Below are 19,508 nucleotides of genomic sequence, written 5' to 3' on the forward strand. Positions count from 1 at the left end.
TGGGATCACGAAAAACGGCCGCTTTAATGAAGCAGTGCACAGAAATGTTGTCTTACTTGAGACAGCGCAGACACCGTGGGGCAGATTCCCGGATAGGGTTTCAATTAATCCAGGACTACCCTACTGAAAAATCCAGCTAAGACCAGCATAAGCTGGTGAGCTGGTTTTAGCTGGTCCCCAGCTTGGTTTTAGCTGGTTTTGCTGGTGTAGGAAGCTGGTTTTGCTGGTGTAGCAAGCTGGTCTAGCTGTGTTTTGGTCACATTTTAAGCTGGTCTAGCTGGACTTAGCTGGTCATGCTGGAATACCAGCTGGCCCACCAGCAAGACCAGCTTTGTCAGGCTGGAAGGACCAGCGTAAACCACCATAAACCAGCTAAAACCAGCTACCAGCTTATGCTGGTTTAAGCTGGATTTTTCAGTAGGGTAGGCCTTAGTAGGTTTAGAACATTATTATTAACATTATTTTTACAAACATACCTTACAAAAAACAATACTGATCTGCATTTTGAGAAAAAAACAATAGTACTGATATAATCCATGACACACAGAATATTAAAATAAGATAGAAATGCAGAACAGAAGCTTGACATTAAAGCAGCACTTTGTAGTTTCCATGTAAAAATGACTTACAGCTCCCCCATGTGGTTGAAAAGCGCAACAGTGCCTGGTATCAAACACTCTTCTGCAGGCAGGGGGAGATGCGGGGCTGTGTGCTCTACCCTCCACCGCCACTTTCAGAGTGTGCTTGTAGCAGCTAGGAGGTTGCTCGGGTTGCAGCAACAGAACAATTTGTCCAGTTAAAAGTCACTGAAATCATTTTAGAGACATTATTTAAAGGTAAAAAAAACTACATAGTGTTGCTTTAACGTGCTCCCCTAACTTTGCACCTCAAAAAGGTGTGCGTTTGTTTTACTTTTTTATTGTTTGAAAGAAAGAAATATAAACAGAAAAGGATTTAGGATAAACCTTTAGGATGAATATTTATGAGTTTAAAGCACTACTGAAATTATTGCGCTTCTCCAAACAGACAGAAATTATCAGAATGATTACGCTTTGCACTGTATGTCCAATTCTATAAACACAGCAACTGATGTGTCAAAGGAGGAGGTTGTGAGGAGAATGCACAAAGAGAAGTATTTTAATAGTGTACTACTTTGAAAGTTTTCTAAACGGTTGATAACTGTACATTTGTTGCCATAATGTTGTAATGATTTTGTGGCAGTCCTTGCTTCCTACATTTGACATAACTGACAGACATTGGTATTAAATTCATAATACTGTTTTTCACGAACTAGGTTATAAATTCTTTTTTTTTGTTTGTTATTTAATTTCTAAAAGATTTACAATAACATTTCAGCAATCTCTCAATAGTATAGTTCAATGACTGAATGAAGGGTGAAAGCACCAAATTAAACAGGAATAATAAAAATAAAAGACAATCAACCTACATTCTCAAGGAAATTCCAGAGGGGACCAGACATGGCAAAAATCATTAGACCTCCAGTGTAAATCACATATTGATAGAAGGGACCTGAGGAGTAGACCACAGCAAAAGTATACATTTATATTTATATTTATATTTATATTTATATTTATATTTATATTTATATTTATATTTATATTTATATTTATATTTATATTTTTTATTTATATTTATATTTATATTTATATTTATACAGAGACAAATGGAAACATATTAAAACGTCATCCTTACTTACAGATGTAAAACTTTTAATGAATTGTTAATCTTTACTGTATGTAGTGTTTTTAAAGGATAAGTTTACCCAAATGAAAATAAGCCCATAATTCGGTTAAAGCAATTGACACCATGCGGTGAGTCAAATGTGGACAAATTTTATTTTTTGTTTAAATATTCCTGTAATTATTGTTTGTATTTCGCATATCGTGCAGCAGGTGTCAGTAATGCGTTTTGGTAGGGCGGGAAACGCTCAAGTGAAGAAGAGAGTAACACAAGTTCATTCAGTTGTGAGTGAATCGCCTCTCTCTTTTTCTGTCTCTCTTCTCTCTCTGTGTGTTTAAATAATGTTTCAATAGTTTGTTCATGAACATCATCTGCAGGGTTGTCAGGAGCAGAATCTGTCAAGTGTCTATTAATAAAAATCATTTAATGAAGATGAGCGAAGCAGGTCATAAAGCTCGCGTGAGGATCGGAACTCATAACGGCACGTTTCACTGTGATGAAGTGCTGGCGTGTTTCCTTCTGCGACAACTACCAGAATACAAGGTACATATCTTTCTTTTGAATTTACACGGATATTAATAGTTCAGTAAATAAATGAGTGTATAGCTGTTAAAAATGCATGTATAAGGCAAGTAATACTGTTTATTCATGGGCTTTAGTAACGTGACTTTGTTGTGCTGCGTATAGCCTCTCTAAGCAAAACCCAGTCGTGTTGATCACAGTTATTGAGATACATAAGAACTGGAAACTTTGTTTATTGATAAAATTGCACTGAAATAGACATCTAATGTAACCATACTCAGTGGCTGCCGGTGACTTCTCCTCCTCCGAGGGGCGCAAATTCAAAATATGTGTTCGGAGGTGCATCACGCGTCTGTCAAAATACTAACGTTACTGCACACACGTCAAAAGTGTTTATGATAAAAAAAAGTTTACGTTCTCAAAATACTTGCAAGACACTTAACACTAAACTCTTCATGGCTGCATGTAGGTATGTGAGTAAAATTTTCAACATGGTTAAATGCTAACATTAGTTGTTAAGATAGAAAGAGCTTGAAAAATCCTTTAAAATGACACCAAGACCATGTTTATGGGTCCAAGATAACAAAATACTGGCCATTTAAAACTCAAAAGTCATCACTTTATTGTCCCATTGTTTTTCAATTTGCGGGTAGAAGAAACGCCCGTACGCGTTGTTCAAATTGATTGAAATTTCGTTCACTTGTAGTTTAGCAATTAAACTAAATGTATATTACAATTTCAAGAATGTTTTTACTTCGCACGTACTTCTTGGATTTTTGGTCATACCGCCCACCCCTTCTCAGTATCTTAAAACTACTCAGAATGCAGATGGAAGTGATATACAGTTATTGTTGTTGTTTTTAAAGCTCACGTAACACACGCTGTTTCTACATTTCTAATATTAATCTGGAGTACCTATAGAGTAGTATGACATCCTTTATATCTCCGAAGAGTCTTTAGTTGAATAAGATTTATAAAACAAAGATTAGCTTTACCGAATCTTTCCGATAACGGACGAAAAACTGGCGAAGGAGGAGTTACTACCGCGGGAGGAGCGAGTACGAGTCATGCAACACTATACAACACTGTTTAACTTATGATTCACTACATGCTCGTGTCATTTATATAATATGCACGCGACTATTTTCAACATAAGACAGAAGTTCTTTCTTACCGCATGCAACTCATGACCCGGTTGAGACTTTTCAATGAAATCTAGCGCATCAAACACGCACGCAAAACTTAGCTGCTACCCTGGATAAACAAACTACATCAATTGTTTCCATAAAACTGGCTTTCTTCTCCTTAAATCCAAAAACACACTTCTGATGCACTTGATGTGATGTTTGTAAGTTCTAGCGTCTCCCGCTGATTGATAGGAGGGCGGGGTTTTCCGGGGGAAGTGCCCATAAAAAGAAGTGATCCGTATAGAAAACCCCTGAAACGTCAGCTGGACCCGTAATCGAAAAAACTTTCCGAAACTTGTACGAATACTGGCGAAGTACTCTGTAACATGCCCAACTGCTTTTTTGACACTTTGCCTACGTTTAGCATGAGGAAACAACTCTATAACTGTGTTAATAAGTCAGAATGCATGAAATACCATTGAACCACCCCTTTAAATAAAGCAGTCGATCAGATGTTATGCTTGTGTGTTTGAGCAGTTATTTATATCTGAAATGTCCTGTTATGTAGTTCTGTGTTTAATACATGTGTATGTTTTCCTCTGTATTAGGATGCAGAAATCATCCGCAGCAGAGATTCATCTGTCCTGGCTGAATGTGATGTTGTGGTTGATGTGGGTGGAGAATATGATCCCAAACACCAGCGTTATGATCATCATCAGAGGTACGGTGCTGATGTTTCTATGATTGTTCACTGCACACAAACTGAACTGCTAACCAGCCACACCCCCTCACATTTCCACCTATCCAGACGAATGAGGAGCTGTGCACTGACATGATTTTCTTGGTTAGGTTTGGTGTTGTTAGTTTATTTTTTTTATTAGCAGTGGCATCCAGGGGTGCCTTTCCCAAAAGCATTGTTAGAAAACCATGATCGCAATTTGTAAGAGTTTTTTTTAGCATCTTAAGGGCACTAATGATAAAAGTACAGGGCATTAAACTTTTCATATTTGACCTGAGATTTAGAAGATATTTCCTAATTTACATAAAGTGGTGATGATTGGACAAATGAGACCAAAACCATACTAACGCCAGATGAGGGAGTGTCTAGAGGTGCATCAAACTCCATTAACTCTTTCGCCGCCATTGACGAGTTATCTCGCCAATTATGAGTTAATATTTAACTGATAAATATGCCTTTCTGGACGAATTTCAAAGTGAAAGTGTAATACCGCTTTAATCCACTAGACCAAACTGAATTTATCAAAAAACGGAAGTTAAAAAGATTTAATGATTTATTTTAACTGCCTTTATGTTTGATAGTCATTATGAGTCTGATCTCTAACATACATTCCTTTACAAAAACGAAATTTTTTTAAGCTTTTTGCTCAAAATGTTGTCTTTTTGAAGAGAAATGTCCATATTTCAGTGGTTAAATTAAGTGGAAAAAGTAAATATATAATGAAAGTTTTTTTCCCCATTTTGTTTGTTTGTTTGAAAGCAGAGGGTGTGTTCTTTCATGATATATTTGTATGTTTATATATTTATAGAAGATAATTTTTACTGCAAGGAATTTTGTGAAACTTAAAATGCGGGTGGGCAACTTTTCTCAAAAAGGCTGGCGGCGAATGAGTTAATATTAAAAGAGAAACGCAGCCGTGATATAGGGTCATTATTGGTGTGTTAGATCTGTGTTGATCTGTTATCTGTATGGTTTGCATGCGATTCGCAGATTAATACGCACATTTAAATGGGGGAAAGTTTATCAGTTGCACATAGGCGTGGGTGATAAATCATTTTGGAATTTGCCATCCGACTGTGTGCAATTTTTTCCCACCTCTTTTATTTTTGATAATCCGAAAAATTATGTGATCTGTGCCTTAAAAAACGTAATGTAATCCGAACCGTGAGATTTGTGATCCGTCACTCTCCTAGTCATTTGAAGTTTTGTCTCTCCTAGGTCAGGACCTATAATAATTTAAATTCCTTCTAGATCATATGTACAATATTGTTTATTGTCTCTGTATTAAATTCAACAGATCTTTTGTGGACAGTTTCAATAGCTTGTGTCCAGAGAAGCCATGGGTGACTAAGTTGAGCTCGGCCGGTTTGATTTACCTTCATTTTGGTAGACGTGTCCTTGCTCATCTGACGCAGCTGAACAAGGATGACAGACAACTGGAAGTGCTTTATGAGAAGGTCAGTTTACCTGAAATTCCGATGCCGTAATGTATGGGTCTCCACTTCTCCTCCAGTGTTGGATAAGGGCTAGCACTTCATTTCGCTAGAGAGTAATCCTAGCTACTAGTATCAGACACATAAAGTCTTGTGTTTCAGATGTATGAGAACTTTGTGGAGGAAGTGGATGCAGTGGATAATGGGATTTCCCAGTTCGATGGAGAAGCACGGTACGCCGTCACCACCACGCTTAGTGCTCGCGTCGGGCATCTCAATCCTCACTGGAACAGCGAAAACCAGGACACAGAGGTTAGTGTAAAAGAGTCTCAGGGAATCTTACCTGTACAGTAGGGCTGCATGATTAATCGCATCTGATTCAAATGCGCATCTCGTCAATAAAGTCGGTTCCTTGATTAGTAATAAATCACCATCAGCTGCTTTCAGATGGAGCGGCATTTACTACACAGAGCCATAGTTCACTGACAAGCAAGGAAATATTGCATTCATAATCGCAGATGAATCACACTACTGTACAGCTAGCATTCTGCTACCCAAAATGAGTGCGATGACAGACATGCATAGGGATGCACCAGTCCGTTAACTGGGATCAGTGGTGATTTGGACCTCTTTTGCTAGATCGGCTATCGGACTAAAGGGAGCGATCCAAATCCGATACTGTGCATTATACATGGTTGTTACTGTCAAGGGTTTCTGCAGGGTCTTAAAAAGTCTTACATTTCAAAATCAAAGACCTTAAAAAATATCTTAAATAATTTTAAATGCGTCTTAGATTTCCTACGTCCATGTAATGCTAATTTTAATGCTGATTGAAATGTTCTCAGTGTGTTAGAATGGGTTTTATTAATACTTTCGTAATTGCTGTGTATGCGTTAAACTGCAGTGATAGTAGAGACGCCATTCGTGTTACTATGATTATAAACATACATTTACCGCCACCACCTAATAGATGACAAATGAGAGTTGTCCCTCCTCTCACACGTTTGCAAGTGAGCTCTCCCTCAAGATGCAAATTCATCAAACACAAACCTGCACATTAACTAAACTAAGCCTTTTTCCGTTTGCACAAAAGGGAAAATTTTGCAAAGTATTATCTGATATATAAGAGTTTATTGGTGTGGTCTCTCACTCTGTCATGCATGAAAGCCCACTGCTCGCGTATCCTTTGCATTAGATGCGCCAATGTCTCGTCAATTTAATTATTTCTATTTATGCCATAAAATATATCAGTGCCATTGTTTTGTCTTAAGATGCACACCAGTAATGTCTGTATAAGAAATTCCTTAAATGTCCTTATATAAATAAGACCTAGTCCTGGATTAATCTAAACCCTGTCTGGGAAACCACCCCTGTATGTTTTAACATTTGTTGTTTAACTTCTTCCCCACCATTGAGGAGTGTCCCGTCAATTAAGAGAAAACGCTTCCCTGCCAATGATGAGATTTTAGGGCAATCTATATTACTGCTATTATCCACTAGGTGGCGGTCTTAAGGCAGGCGTACACAGTGCGATTTTTGCTGTCGTATGGGCTCGCATGCGATTTTTTTTCTCGGGAGCGAATTGTTCATGCTCGTATGGTTGCGGCTCGCACCGTGTGAGAGGAATTACAAGCCGAGCAGGTTGCGAGCACCTCACAGCCTCCCGATAATTTTTAAACATGTCAAAAATGTTTTGGAGCTGTCGGTGTGAATTCATAGTGTTGGTGCGGGTGAACGAGACGATCTGGCAAAGCACTTGAAGTTGACCAATCAGAATGTACAAAACACAGAAGAAGAAAGACAAATGTGGCACTGCTACCTCAAATCTGGACGACAACTCTGTAGCTGGCTATGTTTCGCGCACGGTGACCGGTAGGGGTGTGACGAGATCTCGTGCGACGAGATCTCGCGAGATTAAGTGGGTCTCGCGAGATTTCTTGTGTAGGTGAAATTCTGGCCGTTTCTCAAATTAAAGACTGCATCCTTCGGAGGTCGCATTTTTAAACTGCATTTACTTCATAAAGACTGTCTTATTAGAGACTATTAACAATTATAAAGTCTACTAATTTTTTTATTTAATCGCAAATTGTTGTAATATGCTCACGACTTGCGAATGTAATGCTCAGTTAATGATCTGAAATAAACTTTGATGACGTATGCAGCCTGCATATGCGACCTCTGGAGGATGCAGCTTTCTGTTTGACTCTTTTAGGGGCCAGTTACACCAAAAGCGTTTATGGCAGTTGCAGGCGCCTTTTTTAAATGATATTCTATGGGCAGGGAGCGTTTGCGCGCTGTTTATGTGCGCCGAGCGCCTTGCGGTTTTTGCCGGCGGCCGCAGCACGCACCTTTGAAGGAACGCTGAGAGCGGAGAAGCGCCCGACGTCATTCGCGTCTTTCCATTGTCCACTCGAATGAGGGGAGATGCGGGCCTTACGTTGTGGTGAGGGAAGTTTACAGTTGCTTTGAAGAACCGGATTACACTCGCTCACTCTCTCCTGCGTGTTTGTGCACCTCTCACCCTCAAACAAGGTCAGAGCAAGCGCCCTCTTTTTAAAGTTTCTGCTAATATGACAGTTAACAGCAAAAGAGCGCTCACGCTTCAATATTTGATTGACAAGACAGCTGACTCCGTGGTTGCCTAGCAATATTAAAAGCCGCGTCGACTCGCACTGCTCTTTTTTAAAAAAGGCAGTGCGTCGCGCCTTGCGTTTCGAAGTGTTTAAAGCGCGGTTGGTGTAATTATAGCCTCTTAGGGGCTGGACACACCAAAACTTTTAAACGCGGCTGAAAACGCCTTGAGGACGCCGAATACCAGCTGTTTTTCAGCTGAGTGCCAGCTTTCTTCAGCTGAGCGCTTTGGTAGCTGTGATACTTCAGCTGTGAGCCGGTTGGTTGCTGTGGTAATGTCCCGCCCCTCCTCCACTGTGATTGGAAGAAAAGCTCCGCTCGTCAATGTCAGTTCTCACGCGGCGTCCAATCACAGTGGAGGTGGGGCGGGACAAGTATCACAGCAACCAACCCTCTCACAGCTGACGTATCAGAGCTACCAAAGCGCTTAGCTGAAGAAAGCTGGCACTCAGCTGAAAAACAGCTGGCATTCGGCGTCCTCAAGGGGTTTTCAGACGCGTTTAAAAGTTTTGGTGTGTCCAGCCCCTTACAGTGCATGCATTATATTCTGTCTTTTACTGAATTTGCTTTTTTGTTTGGGTTTCCGATAATGTATATTAGCTTGTATGAAGTCTGAGACGTGTTCTGTTGATCAGTGTCAGATGTGAAGTCTCAGCAGATTAAACCATCACAGAGTTTACATGATTTAATGTCTGCATGTTCATTTCTATTGTAAAGAAATGGACGTATATTAAATATTAAAATGGATTTAAACATTGTTTGGCTAAAAATAAGCGTTTTTCTCCATCTAAAGTGAAGATAGCGTCCGCGAGACGAGTCCACTATCTCCCCCTGCAGGCATTTGTTATCATACATAATGCTTTTTATTTATAGACCACAAATGTAATGTGTTTGTTAATGTAATGTTGTTTAATGTAACTTGGTTTTAATGCTTTATTTGAACCAATTATTATTGCACTTTGTTATTATGTAATTTTAAAGGCTACTGCTCACTTGGGTCTATTTTTATTACCCAAAATAGCAAATTACTTCATTATCAGTTAGTAAAATAATTGTTGGGGCCAGTCCTTGATTAGTTAAAACATTTAAAAATAACATGATTTCAGTTTCTTATTCATTTATTTTATCATCGAGGGTTTCTTAAAAAGTTTAAAAATCTCGTCTCGTCTCGTTCTCGTGAACCCAATCTCGTGTCTCGTCTCGTCTCGTGGATTAAGTGTCTCGTCACACCCCTAGTGACCGGACATCATGACAAATATGACAGGTCCTTTCAGTGATGACCTGTTGATCAGCTTCTTTGCCTGAAAACCTGTCATACGTGTTTTTGTGATGTCCGGTCACAGCTTTGGATGTGTGTGGAAACAGGAGAGAGTGCAGTTGTTTTAGGCTATACTGCTGTTCTGATCATAGGCTACCACAATGCATAAAACGAGGGCTAGTTTTTGATATTAAAACTTTTTTGTTTTACTTGTTGACTTTTCTTTACTTGTTAATATGTTTTATCATTATTTACAATGTAAACATAAAATAAGCCAACTAAAATATGTAATAAATAAATATAAAAATGATTAGACTCAGTGCAGAGACCACTGGTTTAAACAGTACAAGATGGACAAAGAATGTCGCAATTTTTGTGTAATCAAATCCAAGCTGTGCCAAAATCGCTGTAGTACAGTTTCATAAATGAATGGATATTAAAAGGGCTGTCGCGACAGAGAATAAAAAGCAATGGAATGTCTATGTTTAATAGGCTATAAGATATGCATTTATTGTTTACACTTTATACACGTATAATAAATGCAATATAAATTGTCAACGAACAAGATCGAGAGTACATTAAACATGATGATCATACGCGGAGACGACGTTTTCCACATTATTATGGAGCTTCTGCTTTAACAAGTGAGCTTAAACGTTTTTGTTCGGTATTTTTACCCATATATATATATATATATATATATTTATACAACAGTTCTTTCTGGTTCTCGAATCTGATTGGCTAAGAGCTATACGATATTGTACTGATAACGGCACTGTAACCGCTTCACCTTTCGTATTATTCCGCCACCTAGTGAATGGAGGTCCTAAGCAGGCTCATCTCTGAATGGAAAACCACACAGACGCGCTGTTTGAATCACTCTCCGTGCGTCTCATTAGTTTACTAGCTCATAAATCAGTCTGTGAATCCCCAATCGGAAGTTATTATTCCGTCAAAGATCAGCGCTCTTGTATGTTACGTTAAAGTTAATGGGAGAAATGTCTTGTCACATCGTGTGGACGATTAACACTTGGAAAGAGGAATATAAACACTCGTTTTTTTCTGGAGCTATATCTTTTATCAGAACGCGAAAACACCGTGGAACTGCAGGTAAGCCCCGCAGCTTTTAAATGTGTACATTGATCATTTACTTTATCGTGACGTGACTATTAAAACATGTTATGAGATATCGCCACTGGTATATTTATAAGCAGCATGCAAAAACATCTCTCTGACACTAAAAAACCGTTTTGTATAATACTGACAAGAACAAAGTTTAATAATAATAATCGAGTGCTCGTATCGCGTTAAGAATAAATGAGAAAGCAATAGTAACGTTACACAAGTATAGTTTTATTAACTTTTACCTTGCGCCAAAACAATAACAACAACACAAAAGACACGAAATATGAATTAAAAAACAAGTAATAGTTTGATCATGACACCAAATACTGCTGATTTGATCTCATTTTGACGATCATAAACAAACAAGGCCAACATGAGAGCCAGGGAATCCCTGTCAGAGATGTAGCCCAGAGAGGGCGGTGGTCAGCGGGGCGAGTGAACACTGATGTCCGCTCATGCTTTGGTTCTCATTCGTACCGAATCTCACTAAGCAAACGTTCAAACAGGCGCTATCTTTACTAATCGACTGCAGATTTAAATATAATACAGATACATTCTCGACTGAACTAATCTTAAAACTACACTTTGTGACCAAGAAACGGTAATATAAAGTAACGGCTTTTCCGTCCATTGAGTTGTTATGAGCTTCAAAGCAGCCGAAAGTTTTACCTGTCATTCTGGCCGCCCTTAAATCTGTGGCGGAAGAAGTAGTTCTCAAACAAAGAGGCTTTTAAAATAACTCCGTTGTTGTTTTCTAGTTTTCGTTTTTCAAACGTGTGCCGTCGAACTGTTGTATAAAAGCAATATCGCTCTCGGAGTCGTTTGATATAGCTCTATATCATCACGGCTGTGATTAGGCCAGAGGCACGAGGCCGCACTCACACTCCTACTCGAGCGATATTGCTTAAATATATATATATATATATATATATATATATATATATATATATATATATATATATATATATATATATATATATATATATATATATATATATATATATATATATATATATATATATATATATATATATATATATATATATATTAGGGGTGGAACGGTACACAGAAGTCCCGGTTCGGTTCGTACCTCGGTTCAGGCGCCACGGTTCGATTCACTTTCGGTACAATGGAGGGAAAAGCAAAACAAAAATGAAGGCGGCATTTTTTTTAGTACTTAAGCTAATCTTAAAAACATAGGTGTCCTTATCAGTGTTATTTTCAGATGTCATGAATATGAACTGAAATGCATTTAACATACTATCTCGTATTTCAAAAATGTATACCTCTTTAAGTAATCTTGTACTCATCTTTCATACAAATATGGGTTCAAATGTATTACAAGTGTTACCTAAATACATTTTAAAATTACATTTTGGCCTTATTTCATATTGATGTACTAAAGAACAAAAAAATAGGCTTGTAGGATGAATTAATAGGTGTGTACGACTTCACGAGGGGCTGCAAGAAACGACAAGTGGATGACGTCAGAGTAACGCGAGAGCGATTTGAAATCAGCCTCCTCCACAAGATTTCTCGCGGTACTCTGACGCTGATGGCGCTGCGTAAAGTTGAGCACGCTTAAAAAACTGAAAGCAGCTGAACTCGACAGAACTGCCCTGCGTATGCCTGTTGTATATAGCAGGACAATTTATCTCCTACTTCTCAGTGTGAGAAATACAAAGTGTGGCGTTTGAACTGACTGAAATGCGTGTTTGTCAAGGTGAATGCGTGAGACTTGAGAGCCCTGATTTGATGTATTTCCACTCACATACCTAACAATTGCTGAACAACGCCGATGCAAAGTCCTCGTCTTTTCCACCACTCTCTCGCCTGTACTATTGTAACTGACTGGAAAACTGAAGTTTTGCCAAACTTGCGATGGCTGGCGGAACGTCTAACTCTTGGGGAACACCACCACTTGCCATACTCGCTGTCGGCTGCTCATTCACTGACTGGACCGGCGTCGACGTGACAAAAAAATGCAGAGTGCCAGAGAATGTAAACGGGCTCTGATAGAGCGCATACATAGGCGGAGCTCGGCTGCATTGGCGCCAATCAGAGCTTCAGAGCTAAAGCGGGGCAACAGATTAGCTGTCCATAAAGAACCCGCGTATCTAACAGTAGTTCCGCATTACATTAATTATTTTGCACGCTAGTTTTTTTTATTTTCATACCGTGTATTCTCCGTTTAAATTCATGCACCGAACCGTGACCCCCGTACCGATTCGGTTCGAAACGAATACATGTATTGTTCCACCCCTAATATATATATATATATATATATTACATATTTTCGACCAAAGGAACACATGATATAGCCCAATGTAAGTTGTTATGGTAGCCTTAGCTTGTTCTGAAATGATGAGAATATTTTAATGACTAAATGTAGGCTATCTCTGAAACTTTATTTAAATAATGATTCATTTGTTTTCATACTATATTTGTATTGCTCTCTATTAATTTACATAGGCCTACTAAGAAAATGCCATATATTAATATGCAATGCCTTCTGTATGGCATTTATTTTGTACAGTTACAGGAGCACAAATTCTGCGGGCTCACTTTTACTTCAAGACACCGCATTGACCGAGGGTCCGTACATTTGCACTAGACAATGCAAACAAGCCTAGACAATGTGCTTTATAGTAAATTAAATTATTTTCGTTTTACAAAGTAATATTTGGCTTTCGATATATTGTCTTAATAATTTAATCATAATGGGAAAGACGTGTTACGTTAGCTTACCTTGCGTTTTACCTCATTGCTCCTCATTCTGCATTTACAAATAAATTAAGAGGCCCACTGAATTTGTTTTTTAAACGGTCATATTTATAAAAAAGCAATATAACATTAATAATAGCAATATAGATTTACTTGGCACTACAATCATGATATATTAAGGCAGTAAAACCGCATATGCGCTTGCATGAAAAATCACTGCCAGAGAAATTCTTTCACCTCCACAGCTTTAGACCTATATTGCAATTTTGGAATGCATAAACAGAAATACAAAAGAACAGAAATTCCAGGCTGTTTTCTGCACTTAAGCCAATATCTTTGCACTATTCTTCTTGTTTTATTTTTTGTACATTCTGCCACTCACAGGTGCGAAAATGCTTACGTCAGAATTCGTCAAGTCATACAGTAAAATCTTGTCAAAAATTATTATATTACTTAATCATCATCATTTATCAAAATAATTGTTGTTGAAAACCAAATTGTTTATTGTATATTTCATCATTGTGTATTTTTAAAACTTTGTCATTGAAGTCTCAAGGTGAAAACTTGTCTTGTAATATCAGCAGTGTTAAAATCTTGTATTCGTCTTATTCTCGTGAACCCAATCTCGTGTCTCATTTCAATTTGTGAGGTAAGTGTCTCGTCATACCCCTAGAAATACATCTAGTTTATTGTCATTGAAGATAAAAGCTCTTAAAAATCACATGGATGCATACTCACTGGACTATAAAATTGGACTTCATTGTCGTGATACAGATTCATAATGGTCTTAATAAGGTCATAAAAGTCTTAAATTTGACTTGGTGAAACCTGCAGAAACCTTGTTTTGCCTCCAAAATGATGGTTCCTCTGAGCACAACAAATATCAGATGAAGTGAATCCTACTGTTTTTATCCATTTTTAACTTGAATATTTGTTATGTCCACCTTGTGCATCACTTACAGCAGCAAATCTCTCTGGCATAGTGTTAATATATTTCCTCAGATCTTTATCAGTAATGTTATCCCATGATTCTGTAACTCCAGCCAAAGGCTCTTCTTAATGTACGGAAAATGACCTAAATCTCCTAATGATGGCCAGTACATGAGATTTAGGTCATTCTCCTTGCTTGCCCCCTCAAAGTTTGGACCTCAACCCCATCAAGCAATTTTTGGGCGAGTTGGAAAATTAACTGCAGTTGTCTTTAACATACAGAAGATATACACATTTTACATACTTCACTTTGTTGTAAAGCGATCATAGGCACAGCTGATGGTGTGAATAATATCTGACTCCCTGATGATAGCGTTCAATTTCTTGCAAAGAAAAACTCTGATTGATTTGCTTTACAAGACGTCAATATATCAACAGGAGTCATGAGGATTACTTTGTGTCGGACATTTTTGCATTTTAACTCTCAAAAGTGCCGGTTCCCATTTACTTGCATGATTTGAATCACAGAGCACTGCTGTTTTGCAAAAAAATATCTCCTTTATGAATAAATAAATGATAAATAAGCAGCATAATATACAGGTGAATAAATAAATTGCACATTTTGAAATACCCCTTTAAGCTATTAACATTTCTTAAGTTTTGTACACTTGGTTTCAAAATGTCCTAATCTTCTTGTCAGAAATTTTGTAGTTGTAATCATGTATAAAATTGAAGGAAAATGTCTTGTTTCATAGGAGACTTTCCATAATGCCATGGCTCTTGTAGGAGCAGAATTTCAGGACCGTTTGGATTACTACATGAATGTCTGGCTTCCAGCGAGAGAACTCGTACAGAAAGCTATACAGAACAGATATCAGGTAATAAACGAAAACATATGGACATAATGTATCATTCAAAAGATGCATTAAAGTATTAAAAATGCCAACAACAGCTGGACATACTCCATGTTGACCACCACAAATTGAAAGCGTACACACACACAGCATCATTTTGGCATCTGTCCTTGGCGTTTCACTGTGACATAGAGCGACACTTACATAGTTTAACATTAAATTACATTACATTTGTCCCCCAAATCAACGTCAAAGTAGGGGAGAGCGGGGCACAACCTAACGCTTTTTGGTTTTGGCTCAATCATTCAAAAATATTTCCGCTTAATTATTACATTTTTACACAAGCAACACACACATCTCTGCTACAAATGACCATTTGAAGTTTGTTTCTATTGCTTACCATTCTTGGACAATTACACCGAATGTGACAGAAGTGCAAACGTTACAACTTACCCCATAGGTGGGGTTAATTGTAACATGCAGGGGGTTAGTTGTAACACTTGCTAATAATTTTGTTTGCAGGCAGATATTTCAATACTGTTTTGTCTATATACTTAAAGTGGATATTGTTTATATATCTGTTTATAATAGACAGGTATTTACACTATTTATCCCTCATCCGTTCAATTATAAATGGATACAAATGTCTAAATATGTGAGGAAAAGCAGCACAATTATAAAAAAAATTGTGACCCAGTCTGTAAAAACCATACTAAAGTCTCAAAATCAAATTCTGAGATAATGAAAATCAAAGTCTGATTTTAGCCATTCATTTCATTATGATTTAAATCTTTGACATTACCTTATTCAATCAATATTAAAGAAATGAAAAAAAAATTATCATTTCAATCCATCATGACAATGCAGCAGTGAACTGAATAAACAGCACTGCAGTGAAGAAATGATTGATGTTAGAGAAAGTGTGAACAATTCTCTCTTATCATTGTAATGGAAGCAGAGGCCATGTCAATGACGTGTTTTACTGTGCAGGTCGACCCAAGCGGTGAGATCGTGTTGCTGACTCAGGGTGGATGTCCATGGAAAGAGCATCTGTTTGCTTTGGAGAAGGAGCTGAAGGTGGATGTGCCAATCAAGTTTGTGCTGTACACTGATCAGAATGGCCACTGGCGAGTCCAGTGTGTCCCTGCTGGATCCAACACCTTTCAGAACAGGTCTGGCTATAACTGTTATATCAGGAACTTTTTTTGTTTTTATTACAGTACATTTGTAACTAGTGGTGGGCGATAAACCGGTATGATAGTAATTACCGGTATTGTGTCACGCCATGATATGGATTTTGCAAAACCGTTGATACCGGCGTTACATATTTTAAATTCTATTTTTGCACTTATCAGGGTTCCCGCGGGGTGTTAAAAAAACTAACCTTCAGAAAGTGATATCTATAAAACACCCAGATCTTCATCCCAGGACTTAAATTTAACTTTCTGAAGACCCCGCGGGAGTTTACCCAAGTTTTAAAAGTCATACCTCCGTTCCCGATATGCGCTGTCCACAGAAACACTAAACGAAAAGCTCCGATCGCACTTCAATCCATTTTAATCATCTTTTTTTTTAAGAGGATGCACCTTATAGTGCACGCAAATCCTGCCAAAGACTATATTTCATGTGTTGTGATCTGTATACAGCGAGTTTGGCGAGAAACAAGCCCGTGGCTTACCTATAGCATTATCAGGTTCTGAAACATAAGAGGACGCAGAAGCTAACAAAATCAACACTGCTTTATTGAAATCAACTTAAACAGTCGGGCTGTCGAGTCCCACGATTGGAGGACGGAAAGCAAGAAATTACCGTAATAAACCATAATTTGCCAAAAAATGGAATTTATCTTCTTTTAGGAACCATTCCTTTTTTTTTTATAGCGCAAATGGTTGAGGAGTTACGGTTAAATGAATAGCTTTTTCAGAGTCCTTTAGCGGATAACGTAAGCAAAAAAATACCAAACACATTAAAAACAGCCTTTAATGGTAAATTTCGTTTTCTTAATGCAGATTTATTAATTAGAGAGGCTATTAAATAAATACATAGTGCATATTTACGCATAAAAAAGTATGAGTGGAGTGTTTTTGGCAATGTGAATCTGCTGGTTAATTAAATTAAATGCAATAAATACATTTATTAATATAACTAACTTGTATTAATAAACTGCATTTATTAATGCGTTCAGGGATTAATAATAATTTAAAGTGATGGCATCTCCCATCAGATGTTCATATTAACAACAAAAAGAAAATCTTGTTCTTTGTATATTTATGAATCAAACAGACACAAGATATACACAGCACACAGCTTTAAAGTTGTTGGATGTAGCATAAAACATTGTAATAAGGCACATAGCCTACCAGCAAATGACCATACTAATTTCCATACTTTCATACTTCCCATATTAGTGACAATATGCATAAGAAGATGAGTCCACCCATCCACACAATGGCACTTTTAAAGGAAAAATGTCTATGTCCAATCCCTCACTTATTAGTAACATAAGGTTAAAAATACAAATTTTGCCAGTAATTTAACTAAGGTTAACTACAGTGTGACTCCAAAATGTTTTCTCTCATATGGCAACATACCATAATACCGTTATACCGGCTGAAGAGTGGAAACTACCTTGATATGAATTTTTGCTCATACCGCCCACCCCTATTTGTAACTGTTATTGTGGTGCCTGACATAAAAACTGAAATCTGACTGAAACGAATCGAATGTGAAGTCCAAAAACTTTGCGGCTTTATGGCTGCTTCACGCATTTAAAATTGAAACCCCCATGTAAGAGGAGGTGGATTATGTTATGATTGATCATGCAGATTGAGTCTGTTGGAGGAATGGCGAGGGATCCGGGATGACGCGCTGTCCAAGCTGAGTGGGATTCCTGACTGCATCTTTGTCCATGCGGGTGGCTTCATTGGAGGAAACAAGACTCAGGAAGGCGCTCTGGAGATGGCAAAGAGAACGCTTCAAATGGCACCCAAACCTTTATAGACTGACACAAACCTTTAATGCCACATTCACATCATTCTCACTGAATTAAAACTAAACAACTTTACATATTGTTCTGTCTGTTTGTATTAACTGTGACAAATGTGCCGAATACACCGTTTTGCAGTAATTTTGTGTGCCATTACATTTCTGTACCATATGTTTAGTAATTTAGATTTACTTCAACATCAGTAAAAAAAGACAAAAGATGGAAACAGGAAAAATCCTAACTGAGAATCTTTACAGATGAGAAAGATTGTGTGACAATGATCTTAAGCTGCAAAAATAAAGATTTTCTTACTTAGTATTTTTGTCTTGGTTTCAAGTACTAATATCTTAAAATTATTAAATCAAAATGCATTGATGAGCAAAATGACCTAAGAAAATCTAGTACTTAAAAAATGTACTTAAAACAAAACAAGCAAAAAATCTGCCAAAGGGGTAAGAAAAAAATCTTAAAATAAGTTTACTTTTTTCATCACTTAATTCAATAGAAAATGTTTTACCCCATTTTTTGTCTGAAAACTAGACTTTTAAACAAATTTTTGCAGTGTAAGCACTATCCACAATCCATAAACACAAAGAAAATCATAAGTTTGTGTCACTTGACACTGCATTCGTAAAATTGTTAAAACATAGAATATGAGAGTTTATTGACAAGAAGTCTTAATTCAAATGCAAACACTTTACAATAAGGTTGTATTTTGTTAACATTAGCTGATGACATAAACTAACAATGAGTAATTCTGGGGCGGTTTCCCGTACAGGGATTTGACTAGTCCTAGACTAAAATAAATATAAGACCTGTCTGAACTGATTTTTTTCCCTTTGTTTTGCCTCAACACCAGTGATGTTTTAGTAAGGCATGCGTGTTTGTTAAAACTAGTTATATTTCCTTAAGGCCTAGTCCTGGTTTAAGATAATCCCTATCTGGGAAACCACCTCAAAGTGTTTCAGCATCTGTTCAAGTCAATTGTTAATTTAAAAATCGAGTCAAGTCGCATTTATTTGTATAGCACTTTATTTCATTGTTTCAAAGCAGCTTTACTAGCAAAGAAAAACCACAGGAACACTGTGAAATTATTAAATATATAGTGTGTGTGTGTGTGTGTGTGTGTGTGTGTGTGTGTGTGTATATATATAATAGAATATGTAATACTATTGATGTCCTCATTAATTTAATACTTTGTAGTTTTCTTAAAAATACCTCATTTATTTCAAGGTCATTACAAAAAACAACAACACTAAGCGTCATATCTGAGAAATTGAGTAGGAACAGGCAATACTGCATTTTACAGCCTTGATACCATGTCGTTTATGTGAAATTATTTCATTTCTTACATGGTAGTAACAGATAAAATTGACCATCTAACTACTACAATAACTTTGTTAGTATCTTTGATCACTATGTTATGCCATTATAACACTTAAAAGTAACCATGTACTTGGAGCAACATTTTACTCCTT

At 37.3% G+C, this 19,508-nt stretch overlaps 1 protein-coding gene across 3 annotated transcripts; it reads left to right on the forward strand.

Moving 5' to 3' along the window:
* Positions 1–1,896: 1,896 nt before the first annotated feature.
* myg1 (myg1 exonuclease) lies at positions 1,897–18,171 on the forward strand. Of its 3 annotated transcripts, none has more exons than XM_055184732.2 (8): positions 1,897–1,985; positions 2,055–2,244; positions 3,959–4,071; positions 5,387–5,546; positions 5,685–5,834; positions 14,946–15,068; positions 16,035–16,216; positions 17,870–18,171. In XM_055184732.2, exons 2-8 carry the CDS (start codon positions 2,062–2,064, stop codon positions 18,042–18,044), a joined length of 1,086 nt encoding a protein of 361 aa, XP_055040707.1. In that variant the 5' UTR covers positions 1,897–1,985; positions 2,055–2,061; the 3' UTR covers positions 18,045–18,171. The 3 variants fall into 3 exon arrangements, with proteins under 3 accessions (XP_055040707.1, XP_055040708.1, XP_055040706.1); XM_055184733.2 differs by having other exon boundaries at positions 1,900–1,985; positions 2,079–2,244; XM_055184731.2 differs by lacking the exon at positions 1,897–1,985 and having other exon boundaries at positions 1,992–2,244.
* The last annotated feature ends 1,337 nt before the right edge of the window (positions 18,172–19,508 follow it).

This window comes from Misgurnus anguillicaudatus, chromosome 14 (genome assembly GCF_027580225.2).
Source record: "Misgurnus anguillicaudatus chromosome 14, ASM2758022v2, whole genome shotgun sequence".
Taxonomy (NCBI): domain Eukaryota; kingdom Metazoa; phylum Chordata; class Actinopteri; order Cypriniformes; family Cobitidae; genus Misgurnus; species Misgurnus anguillicaudatus.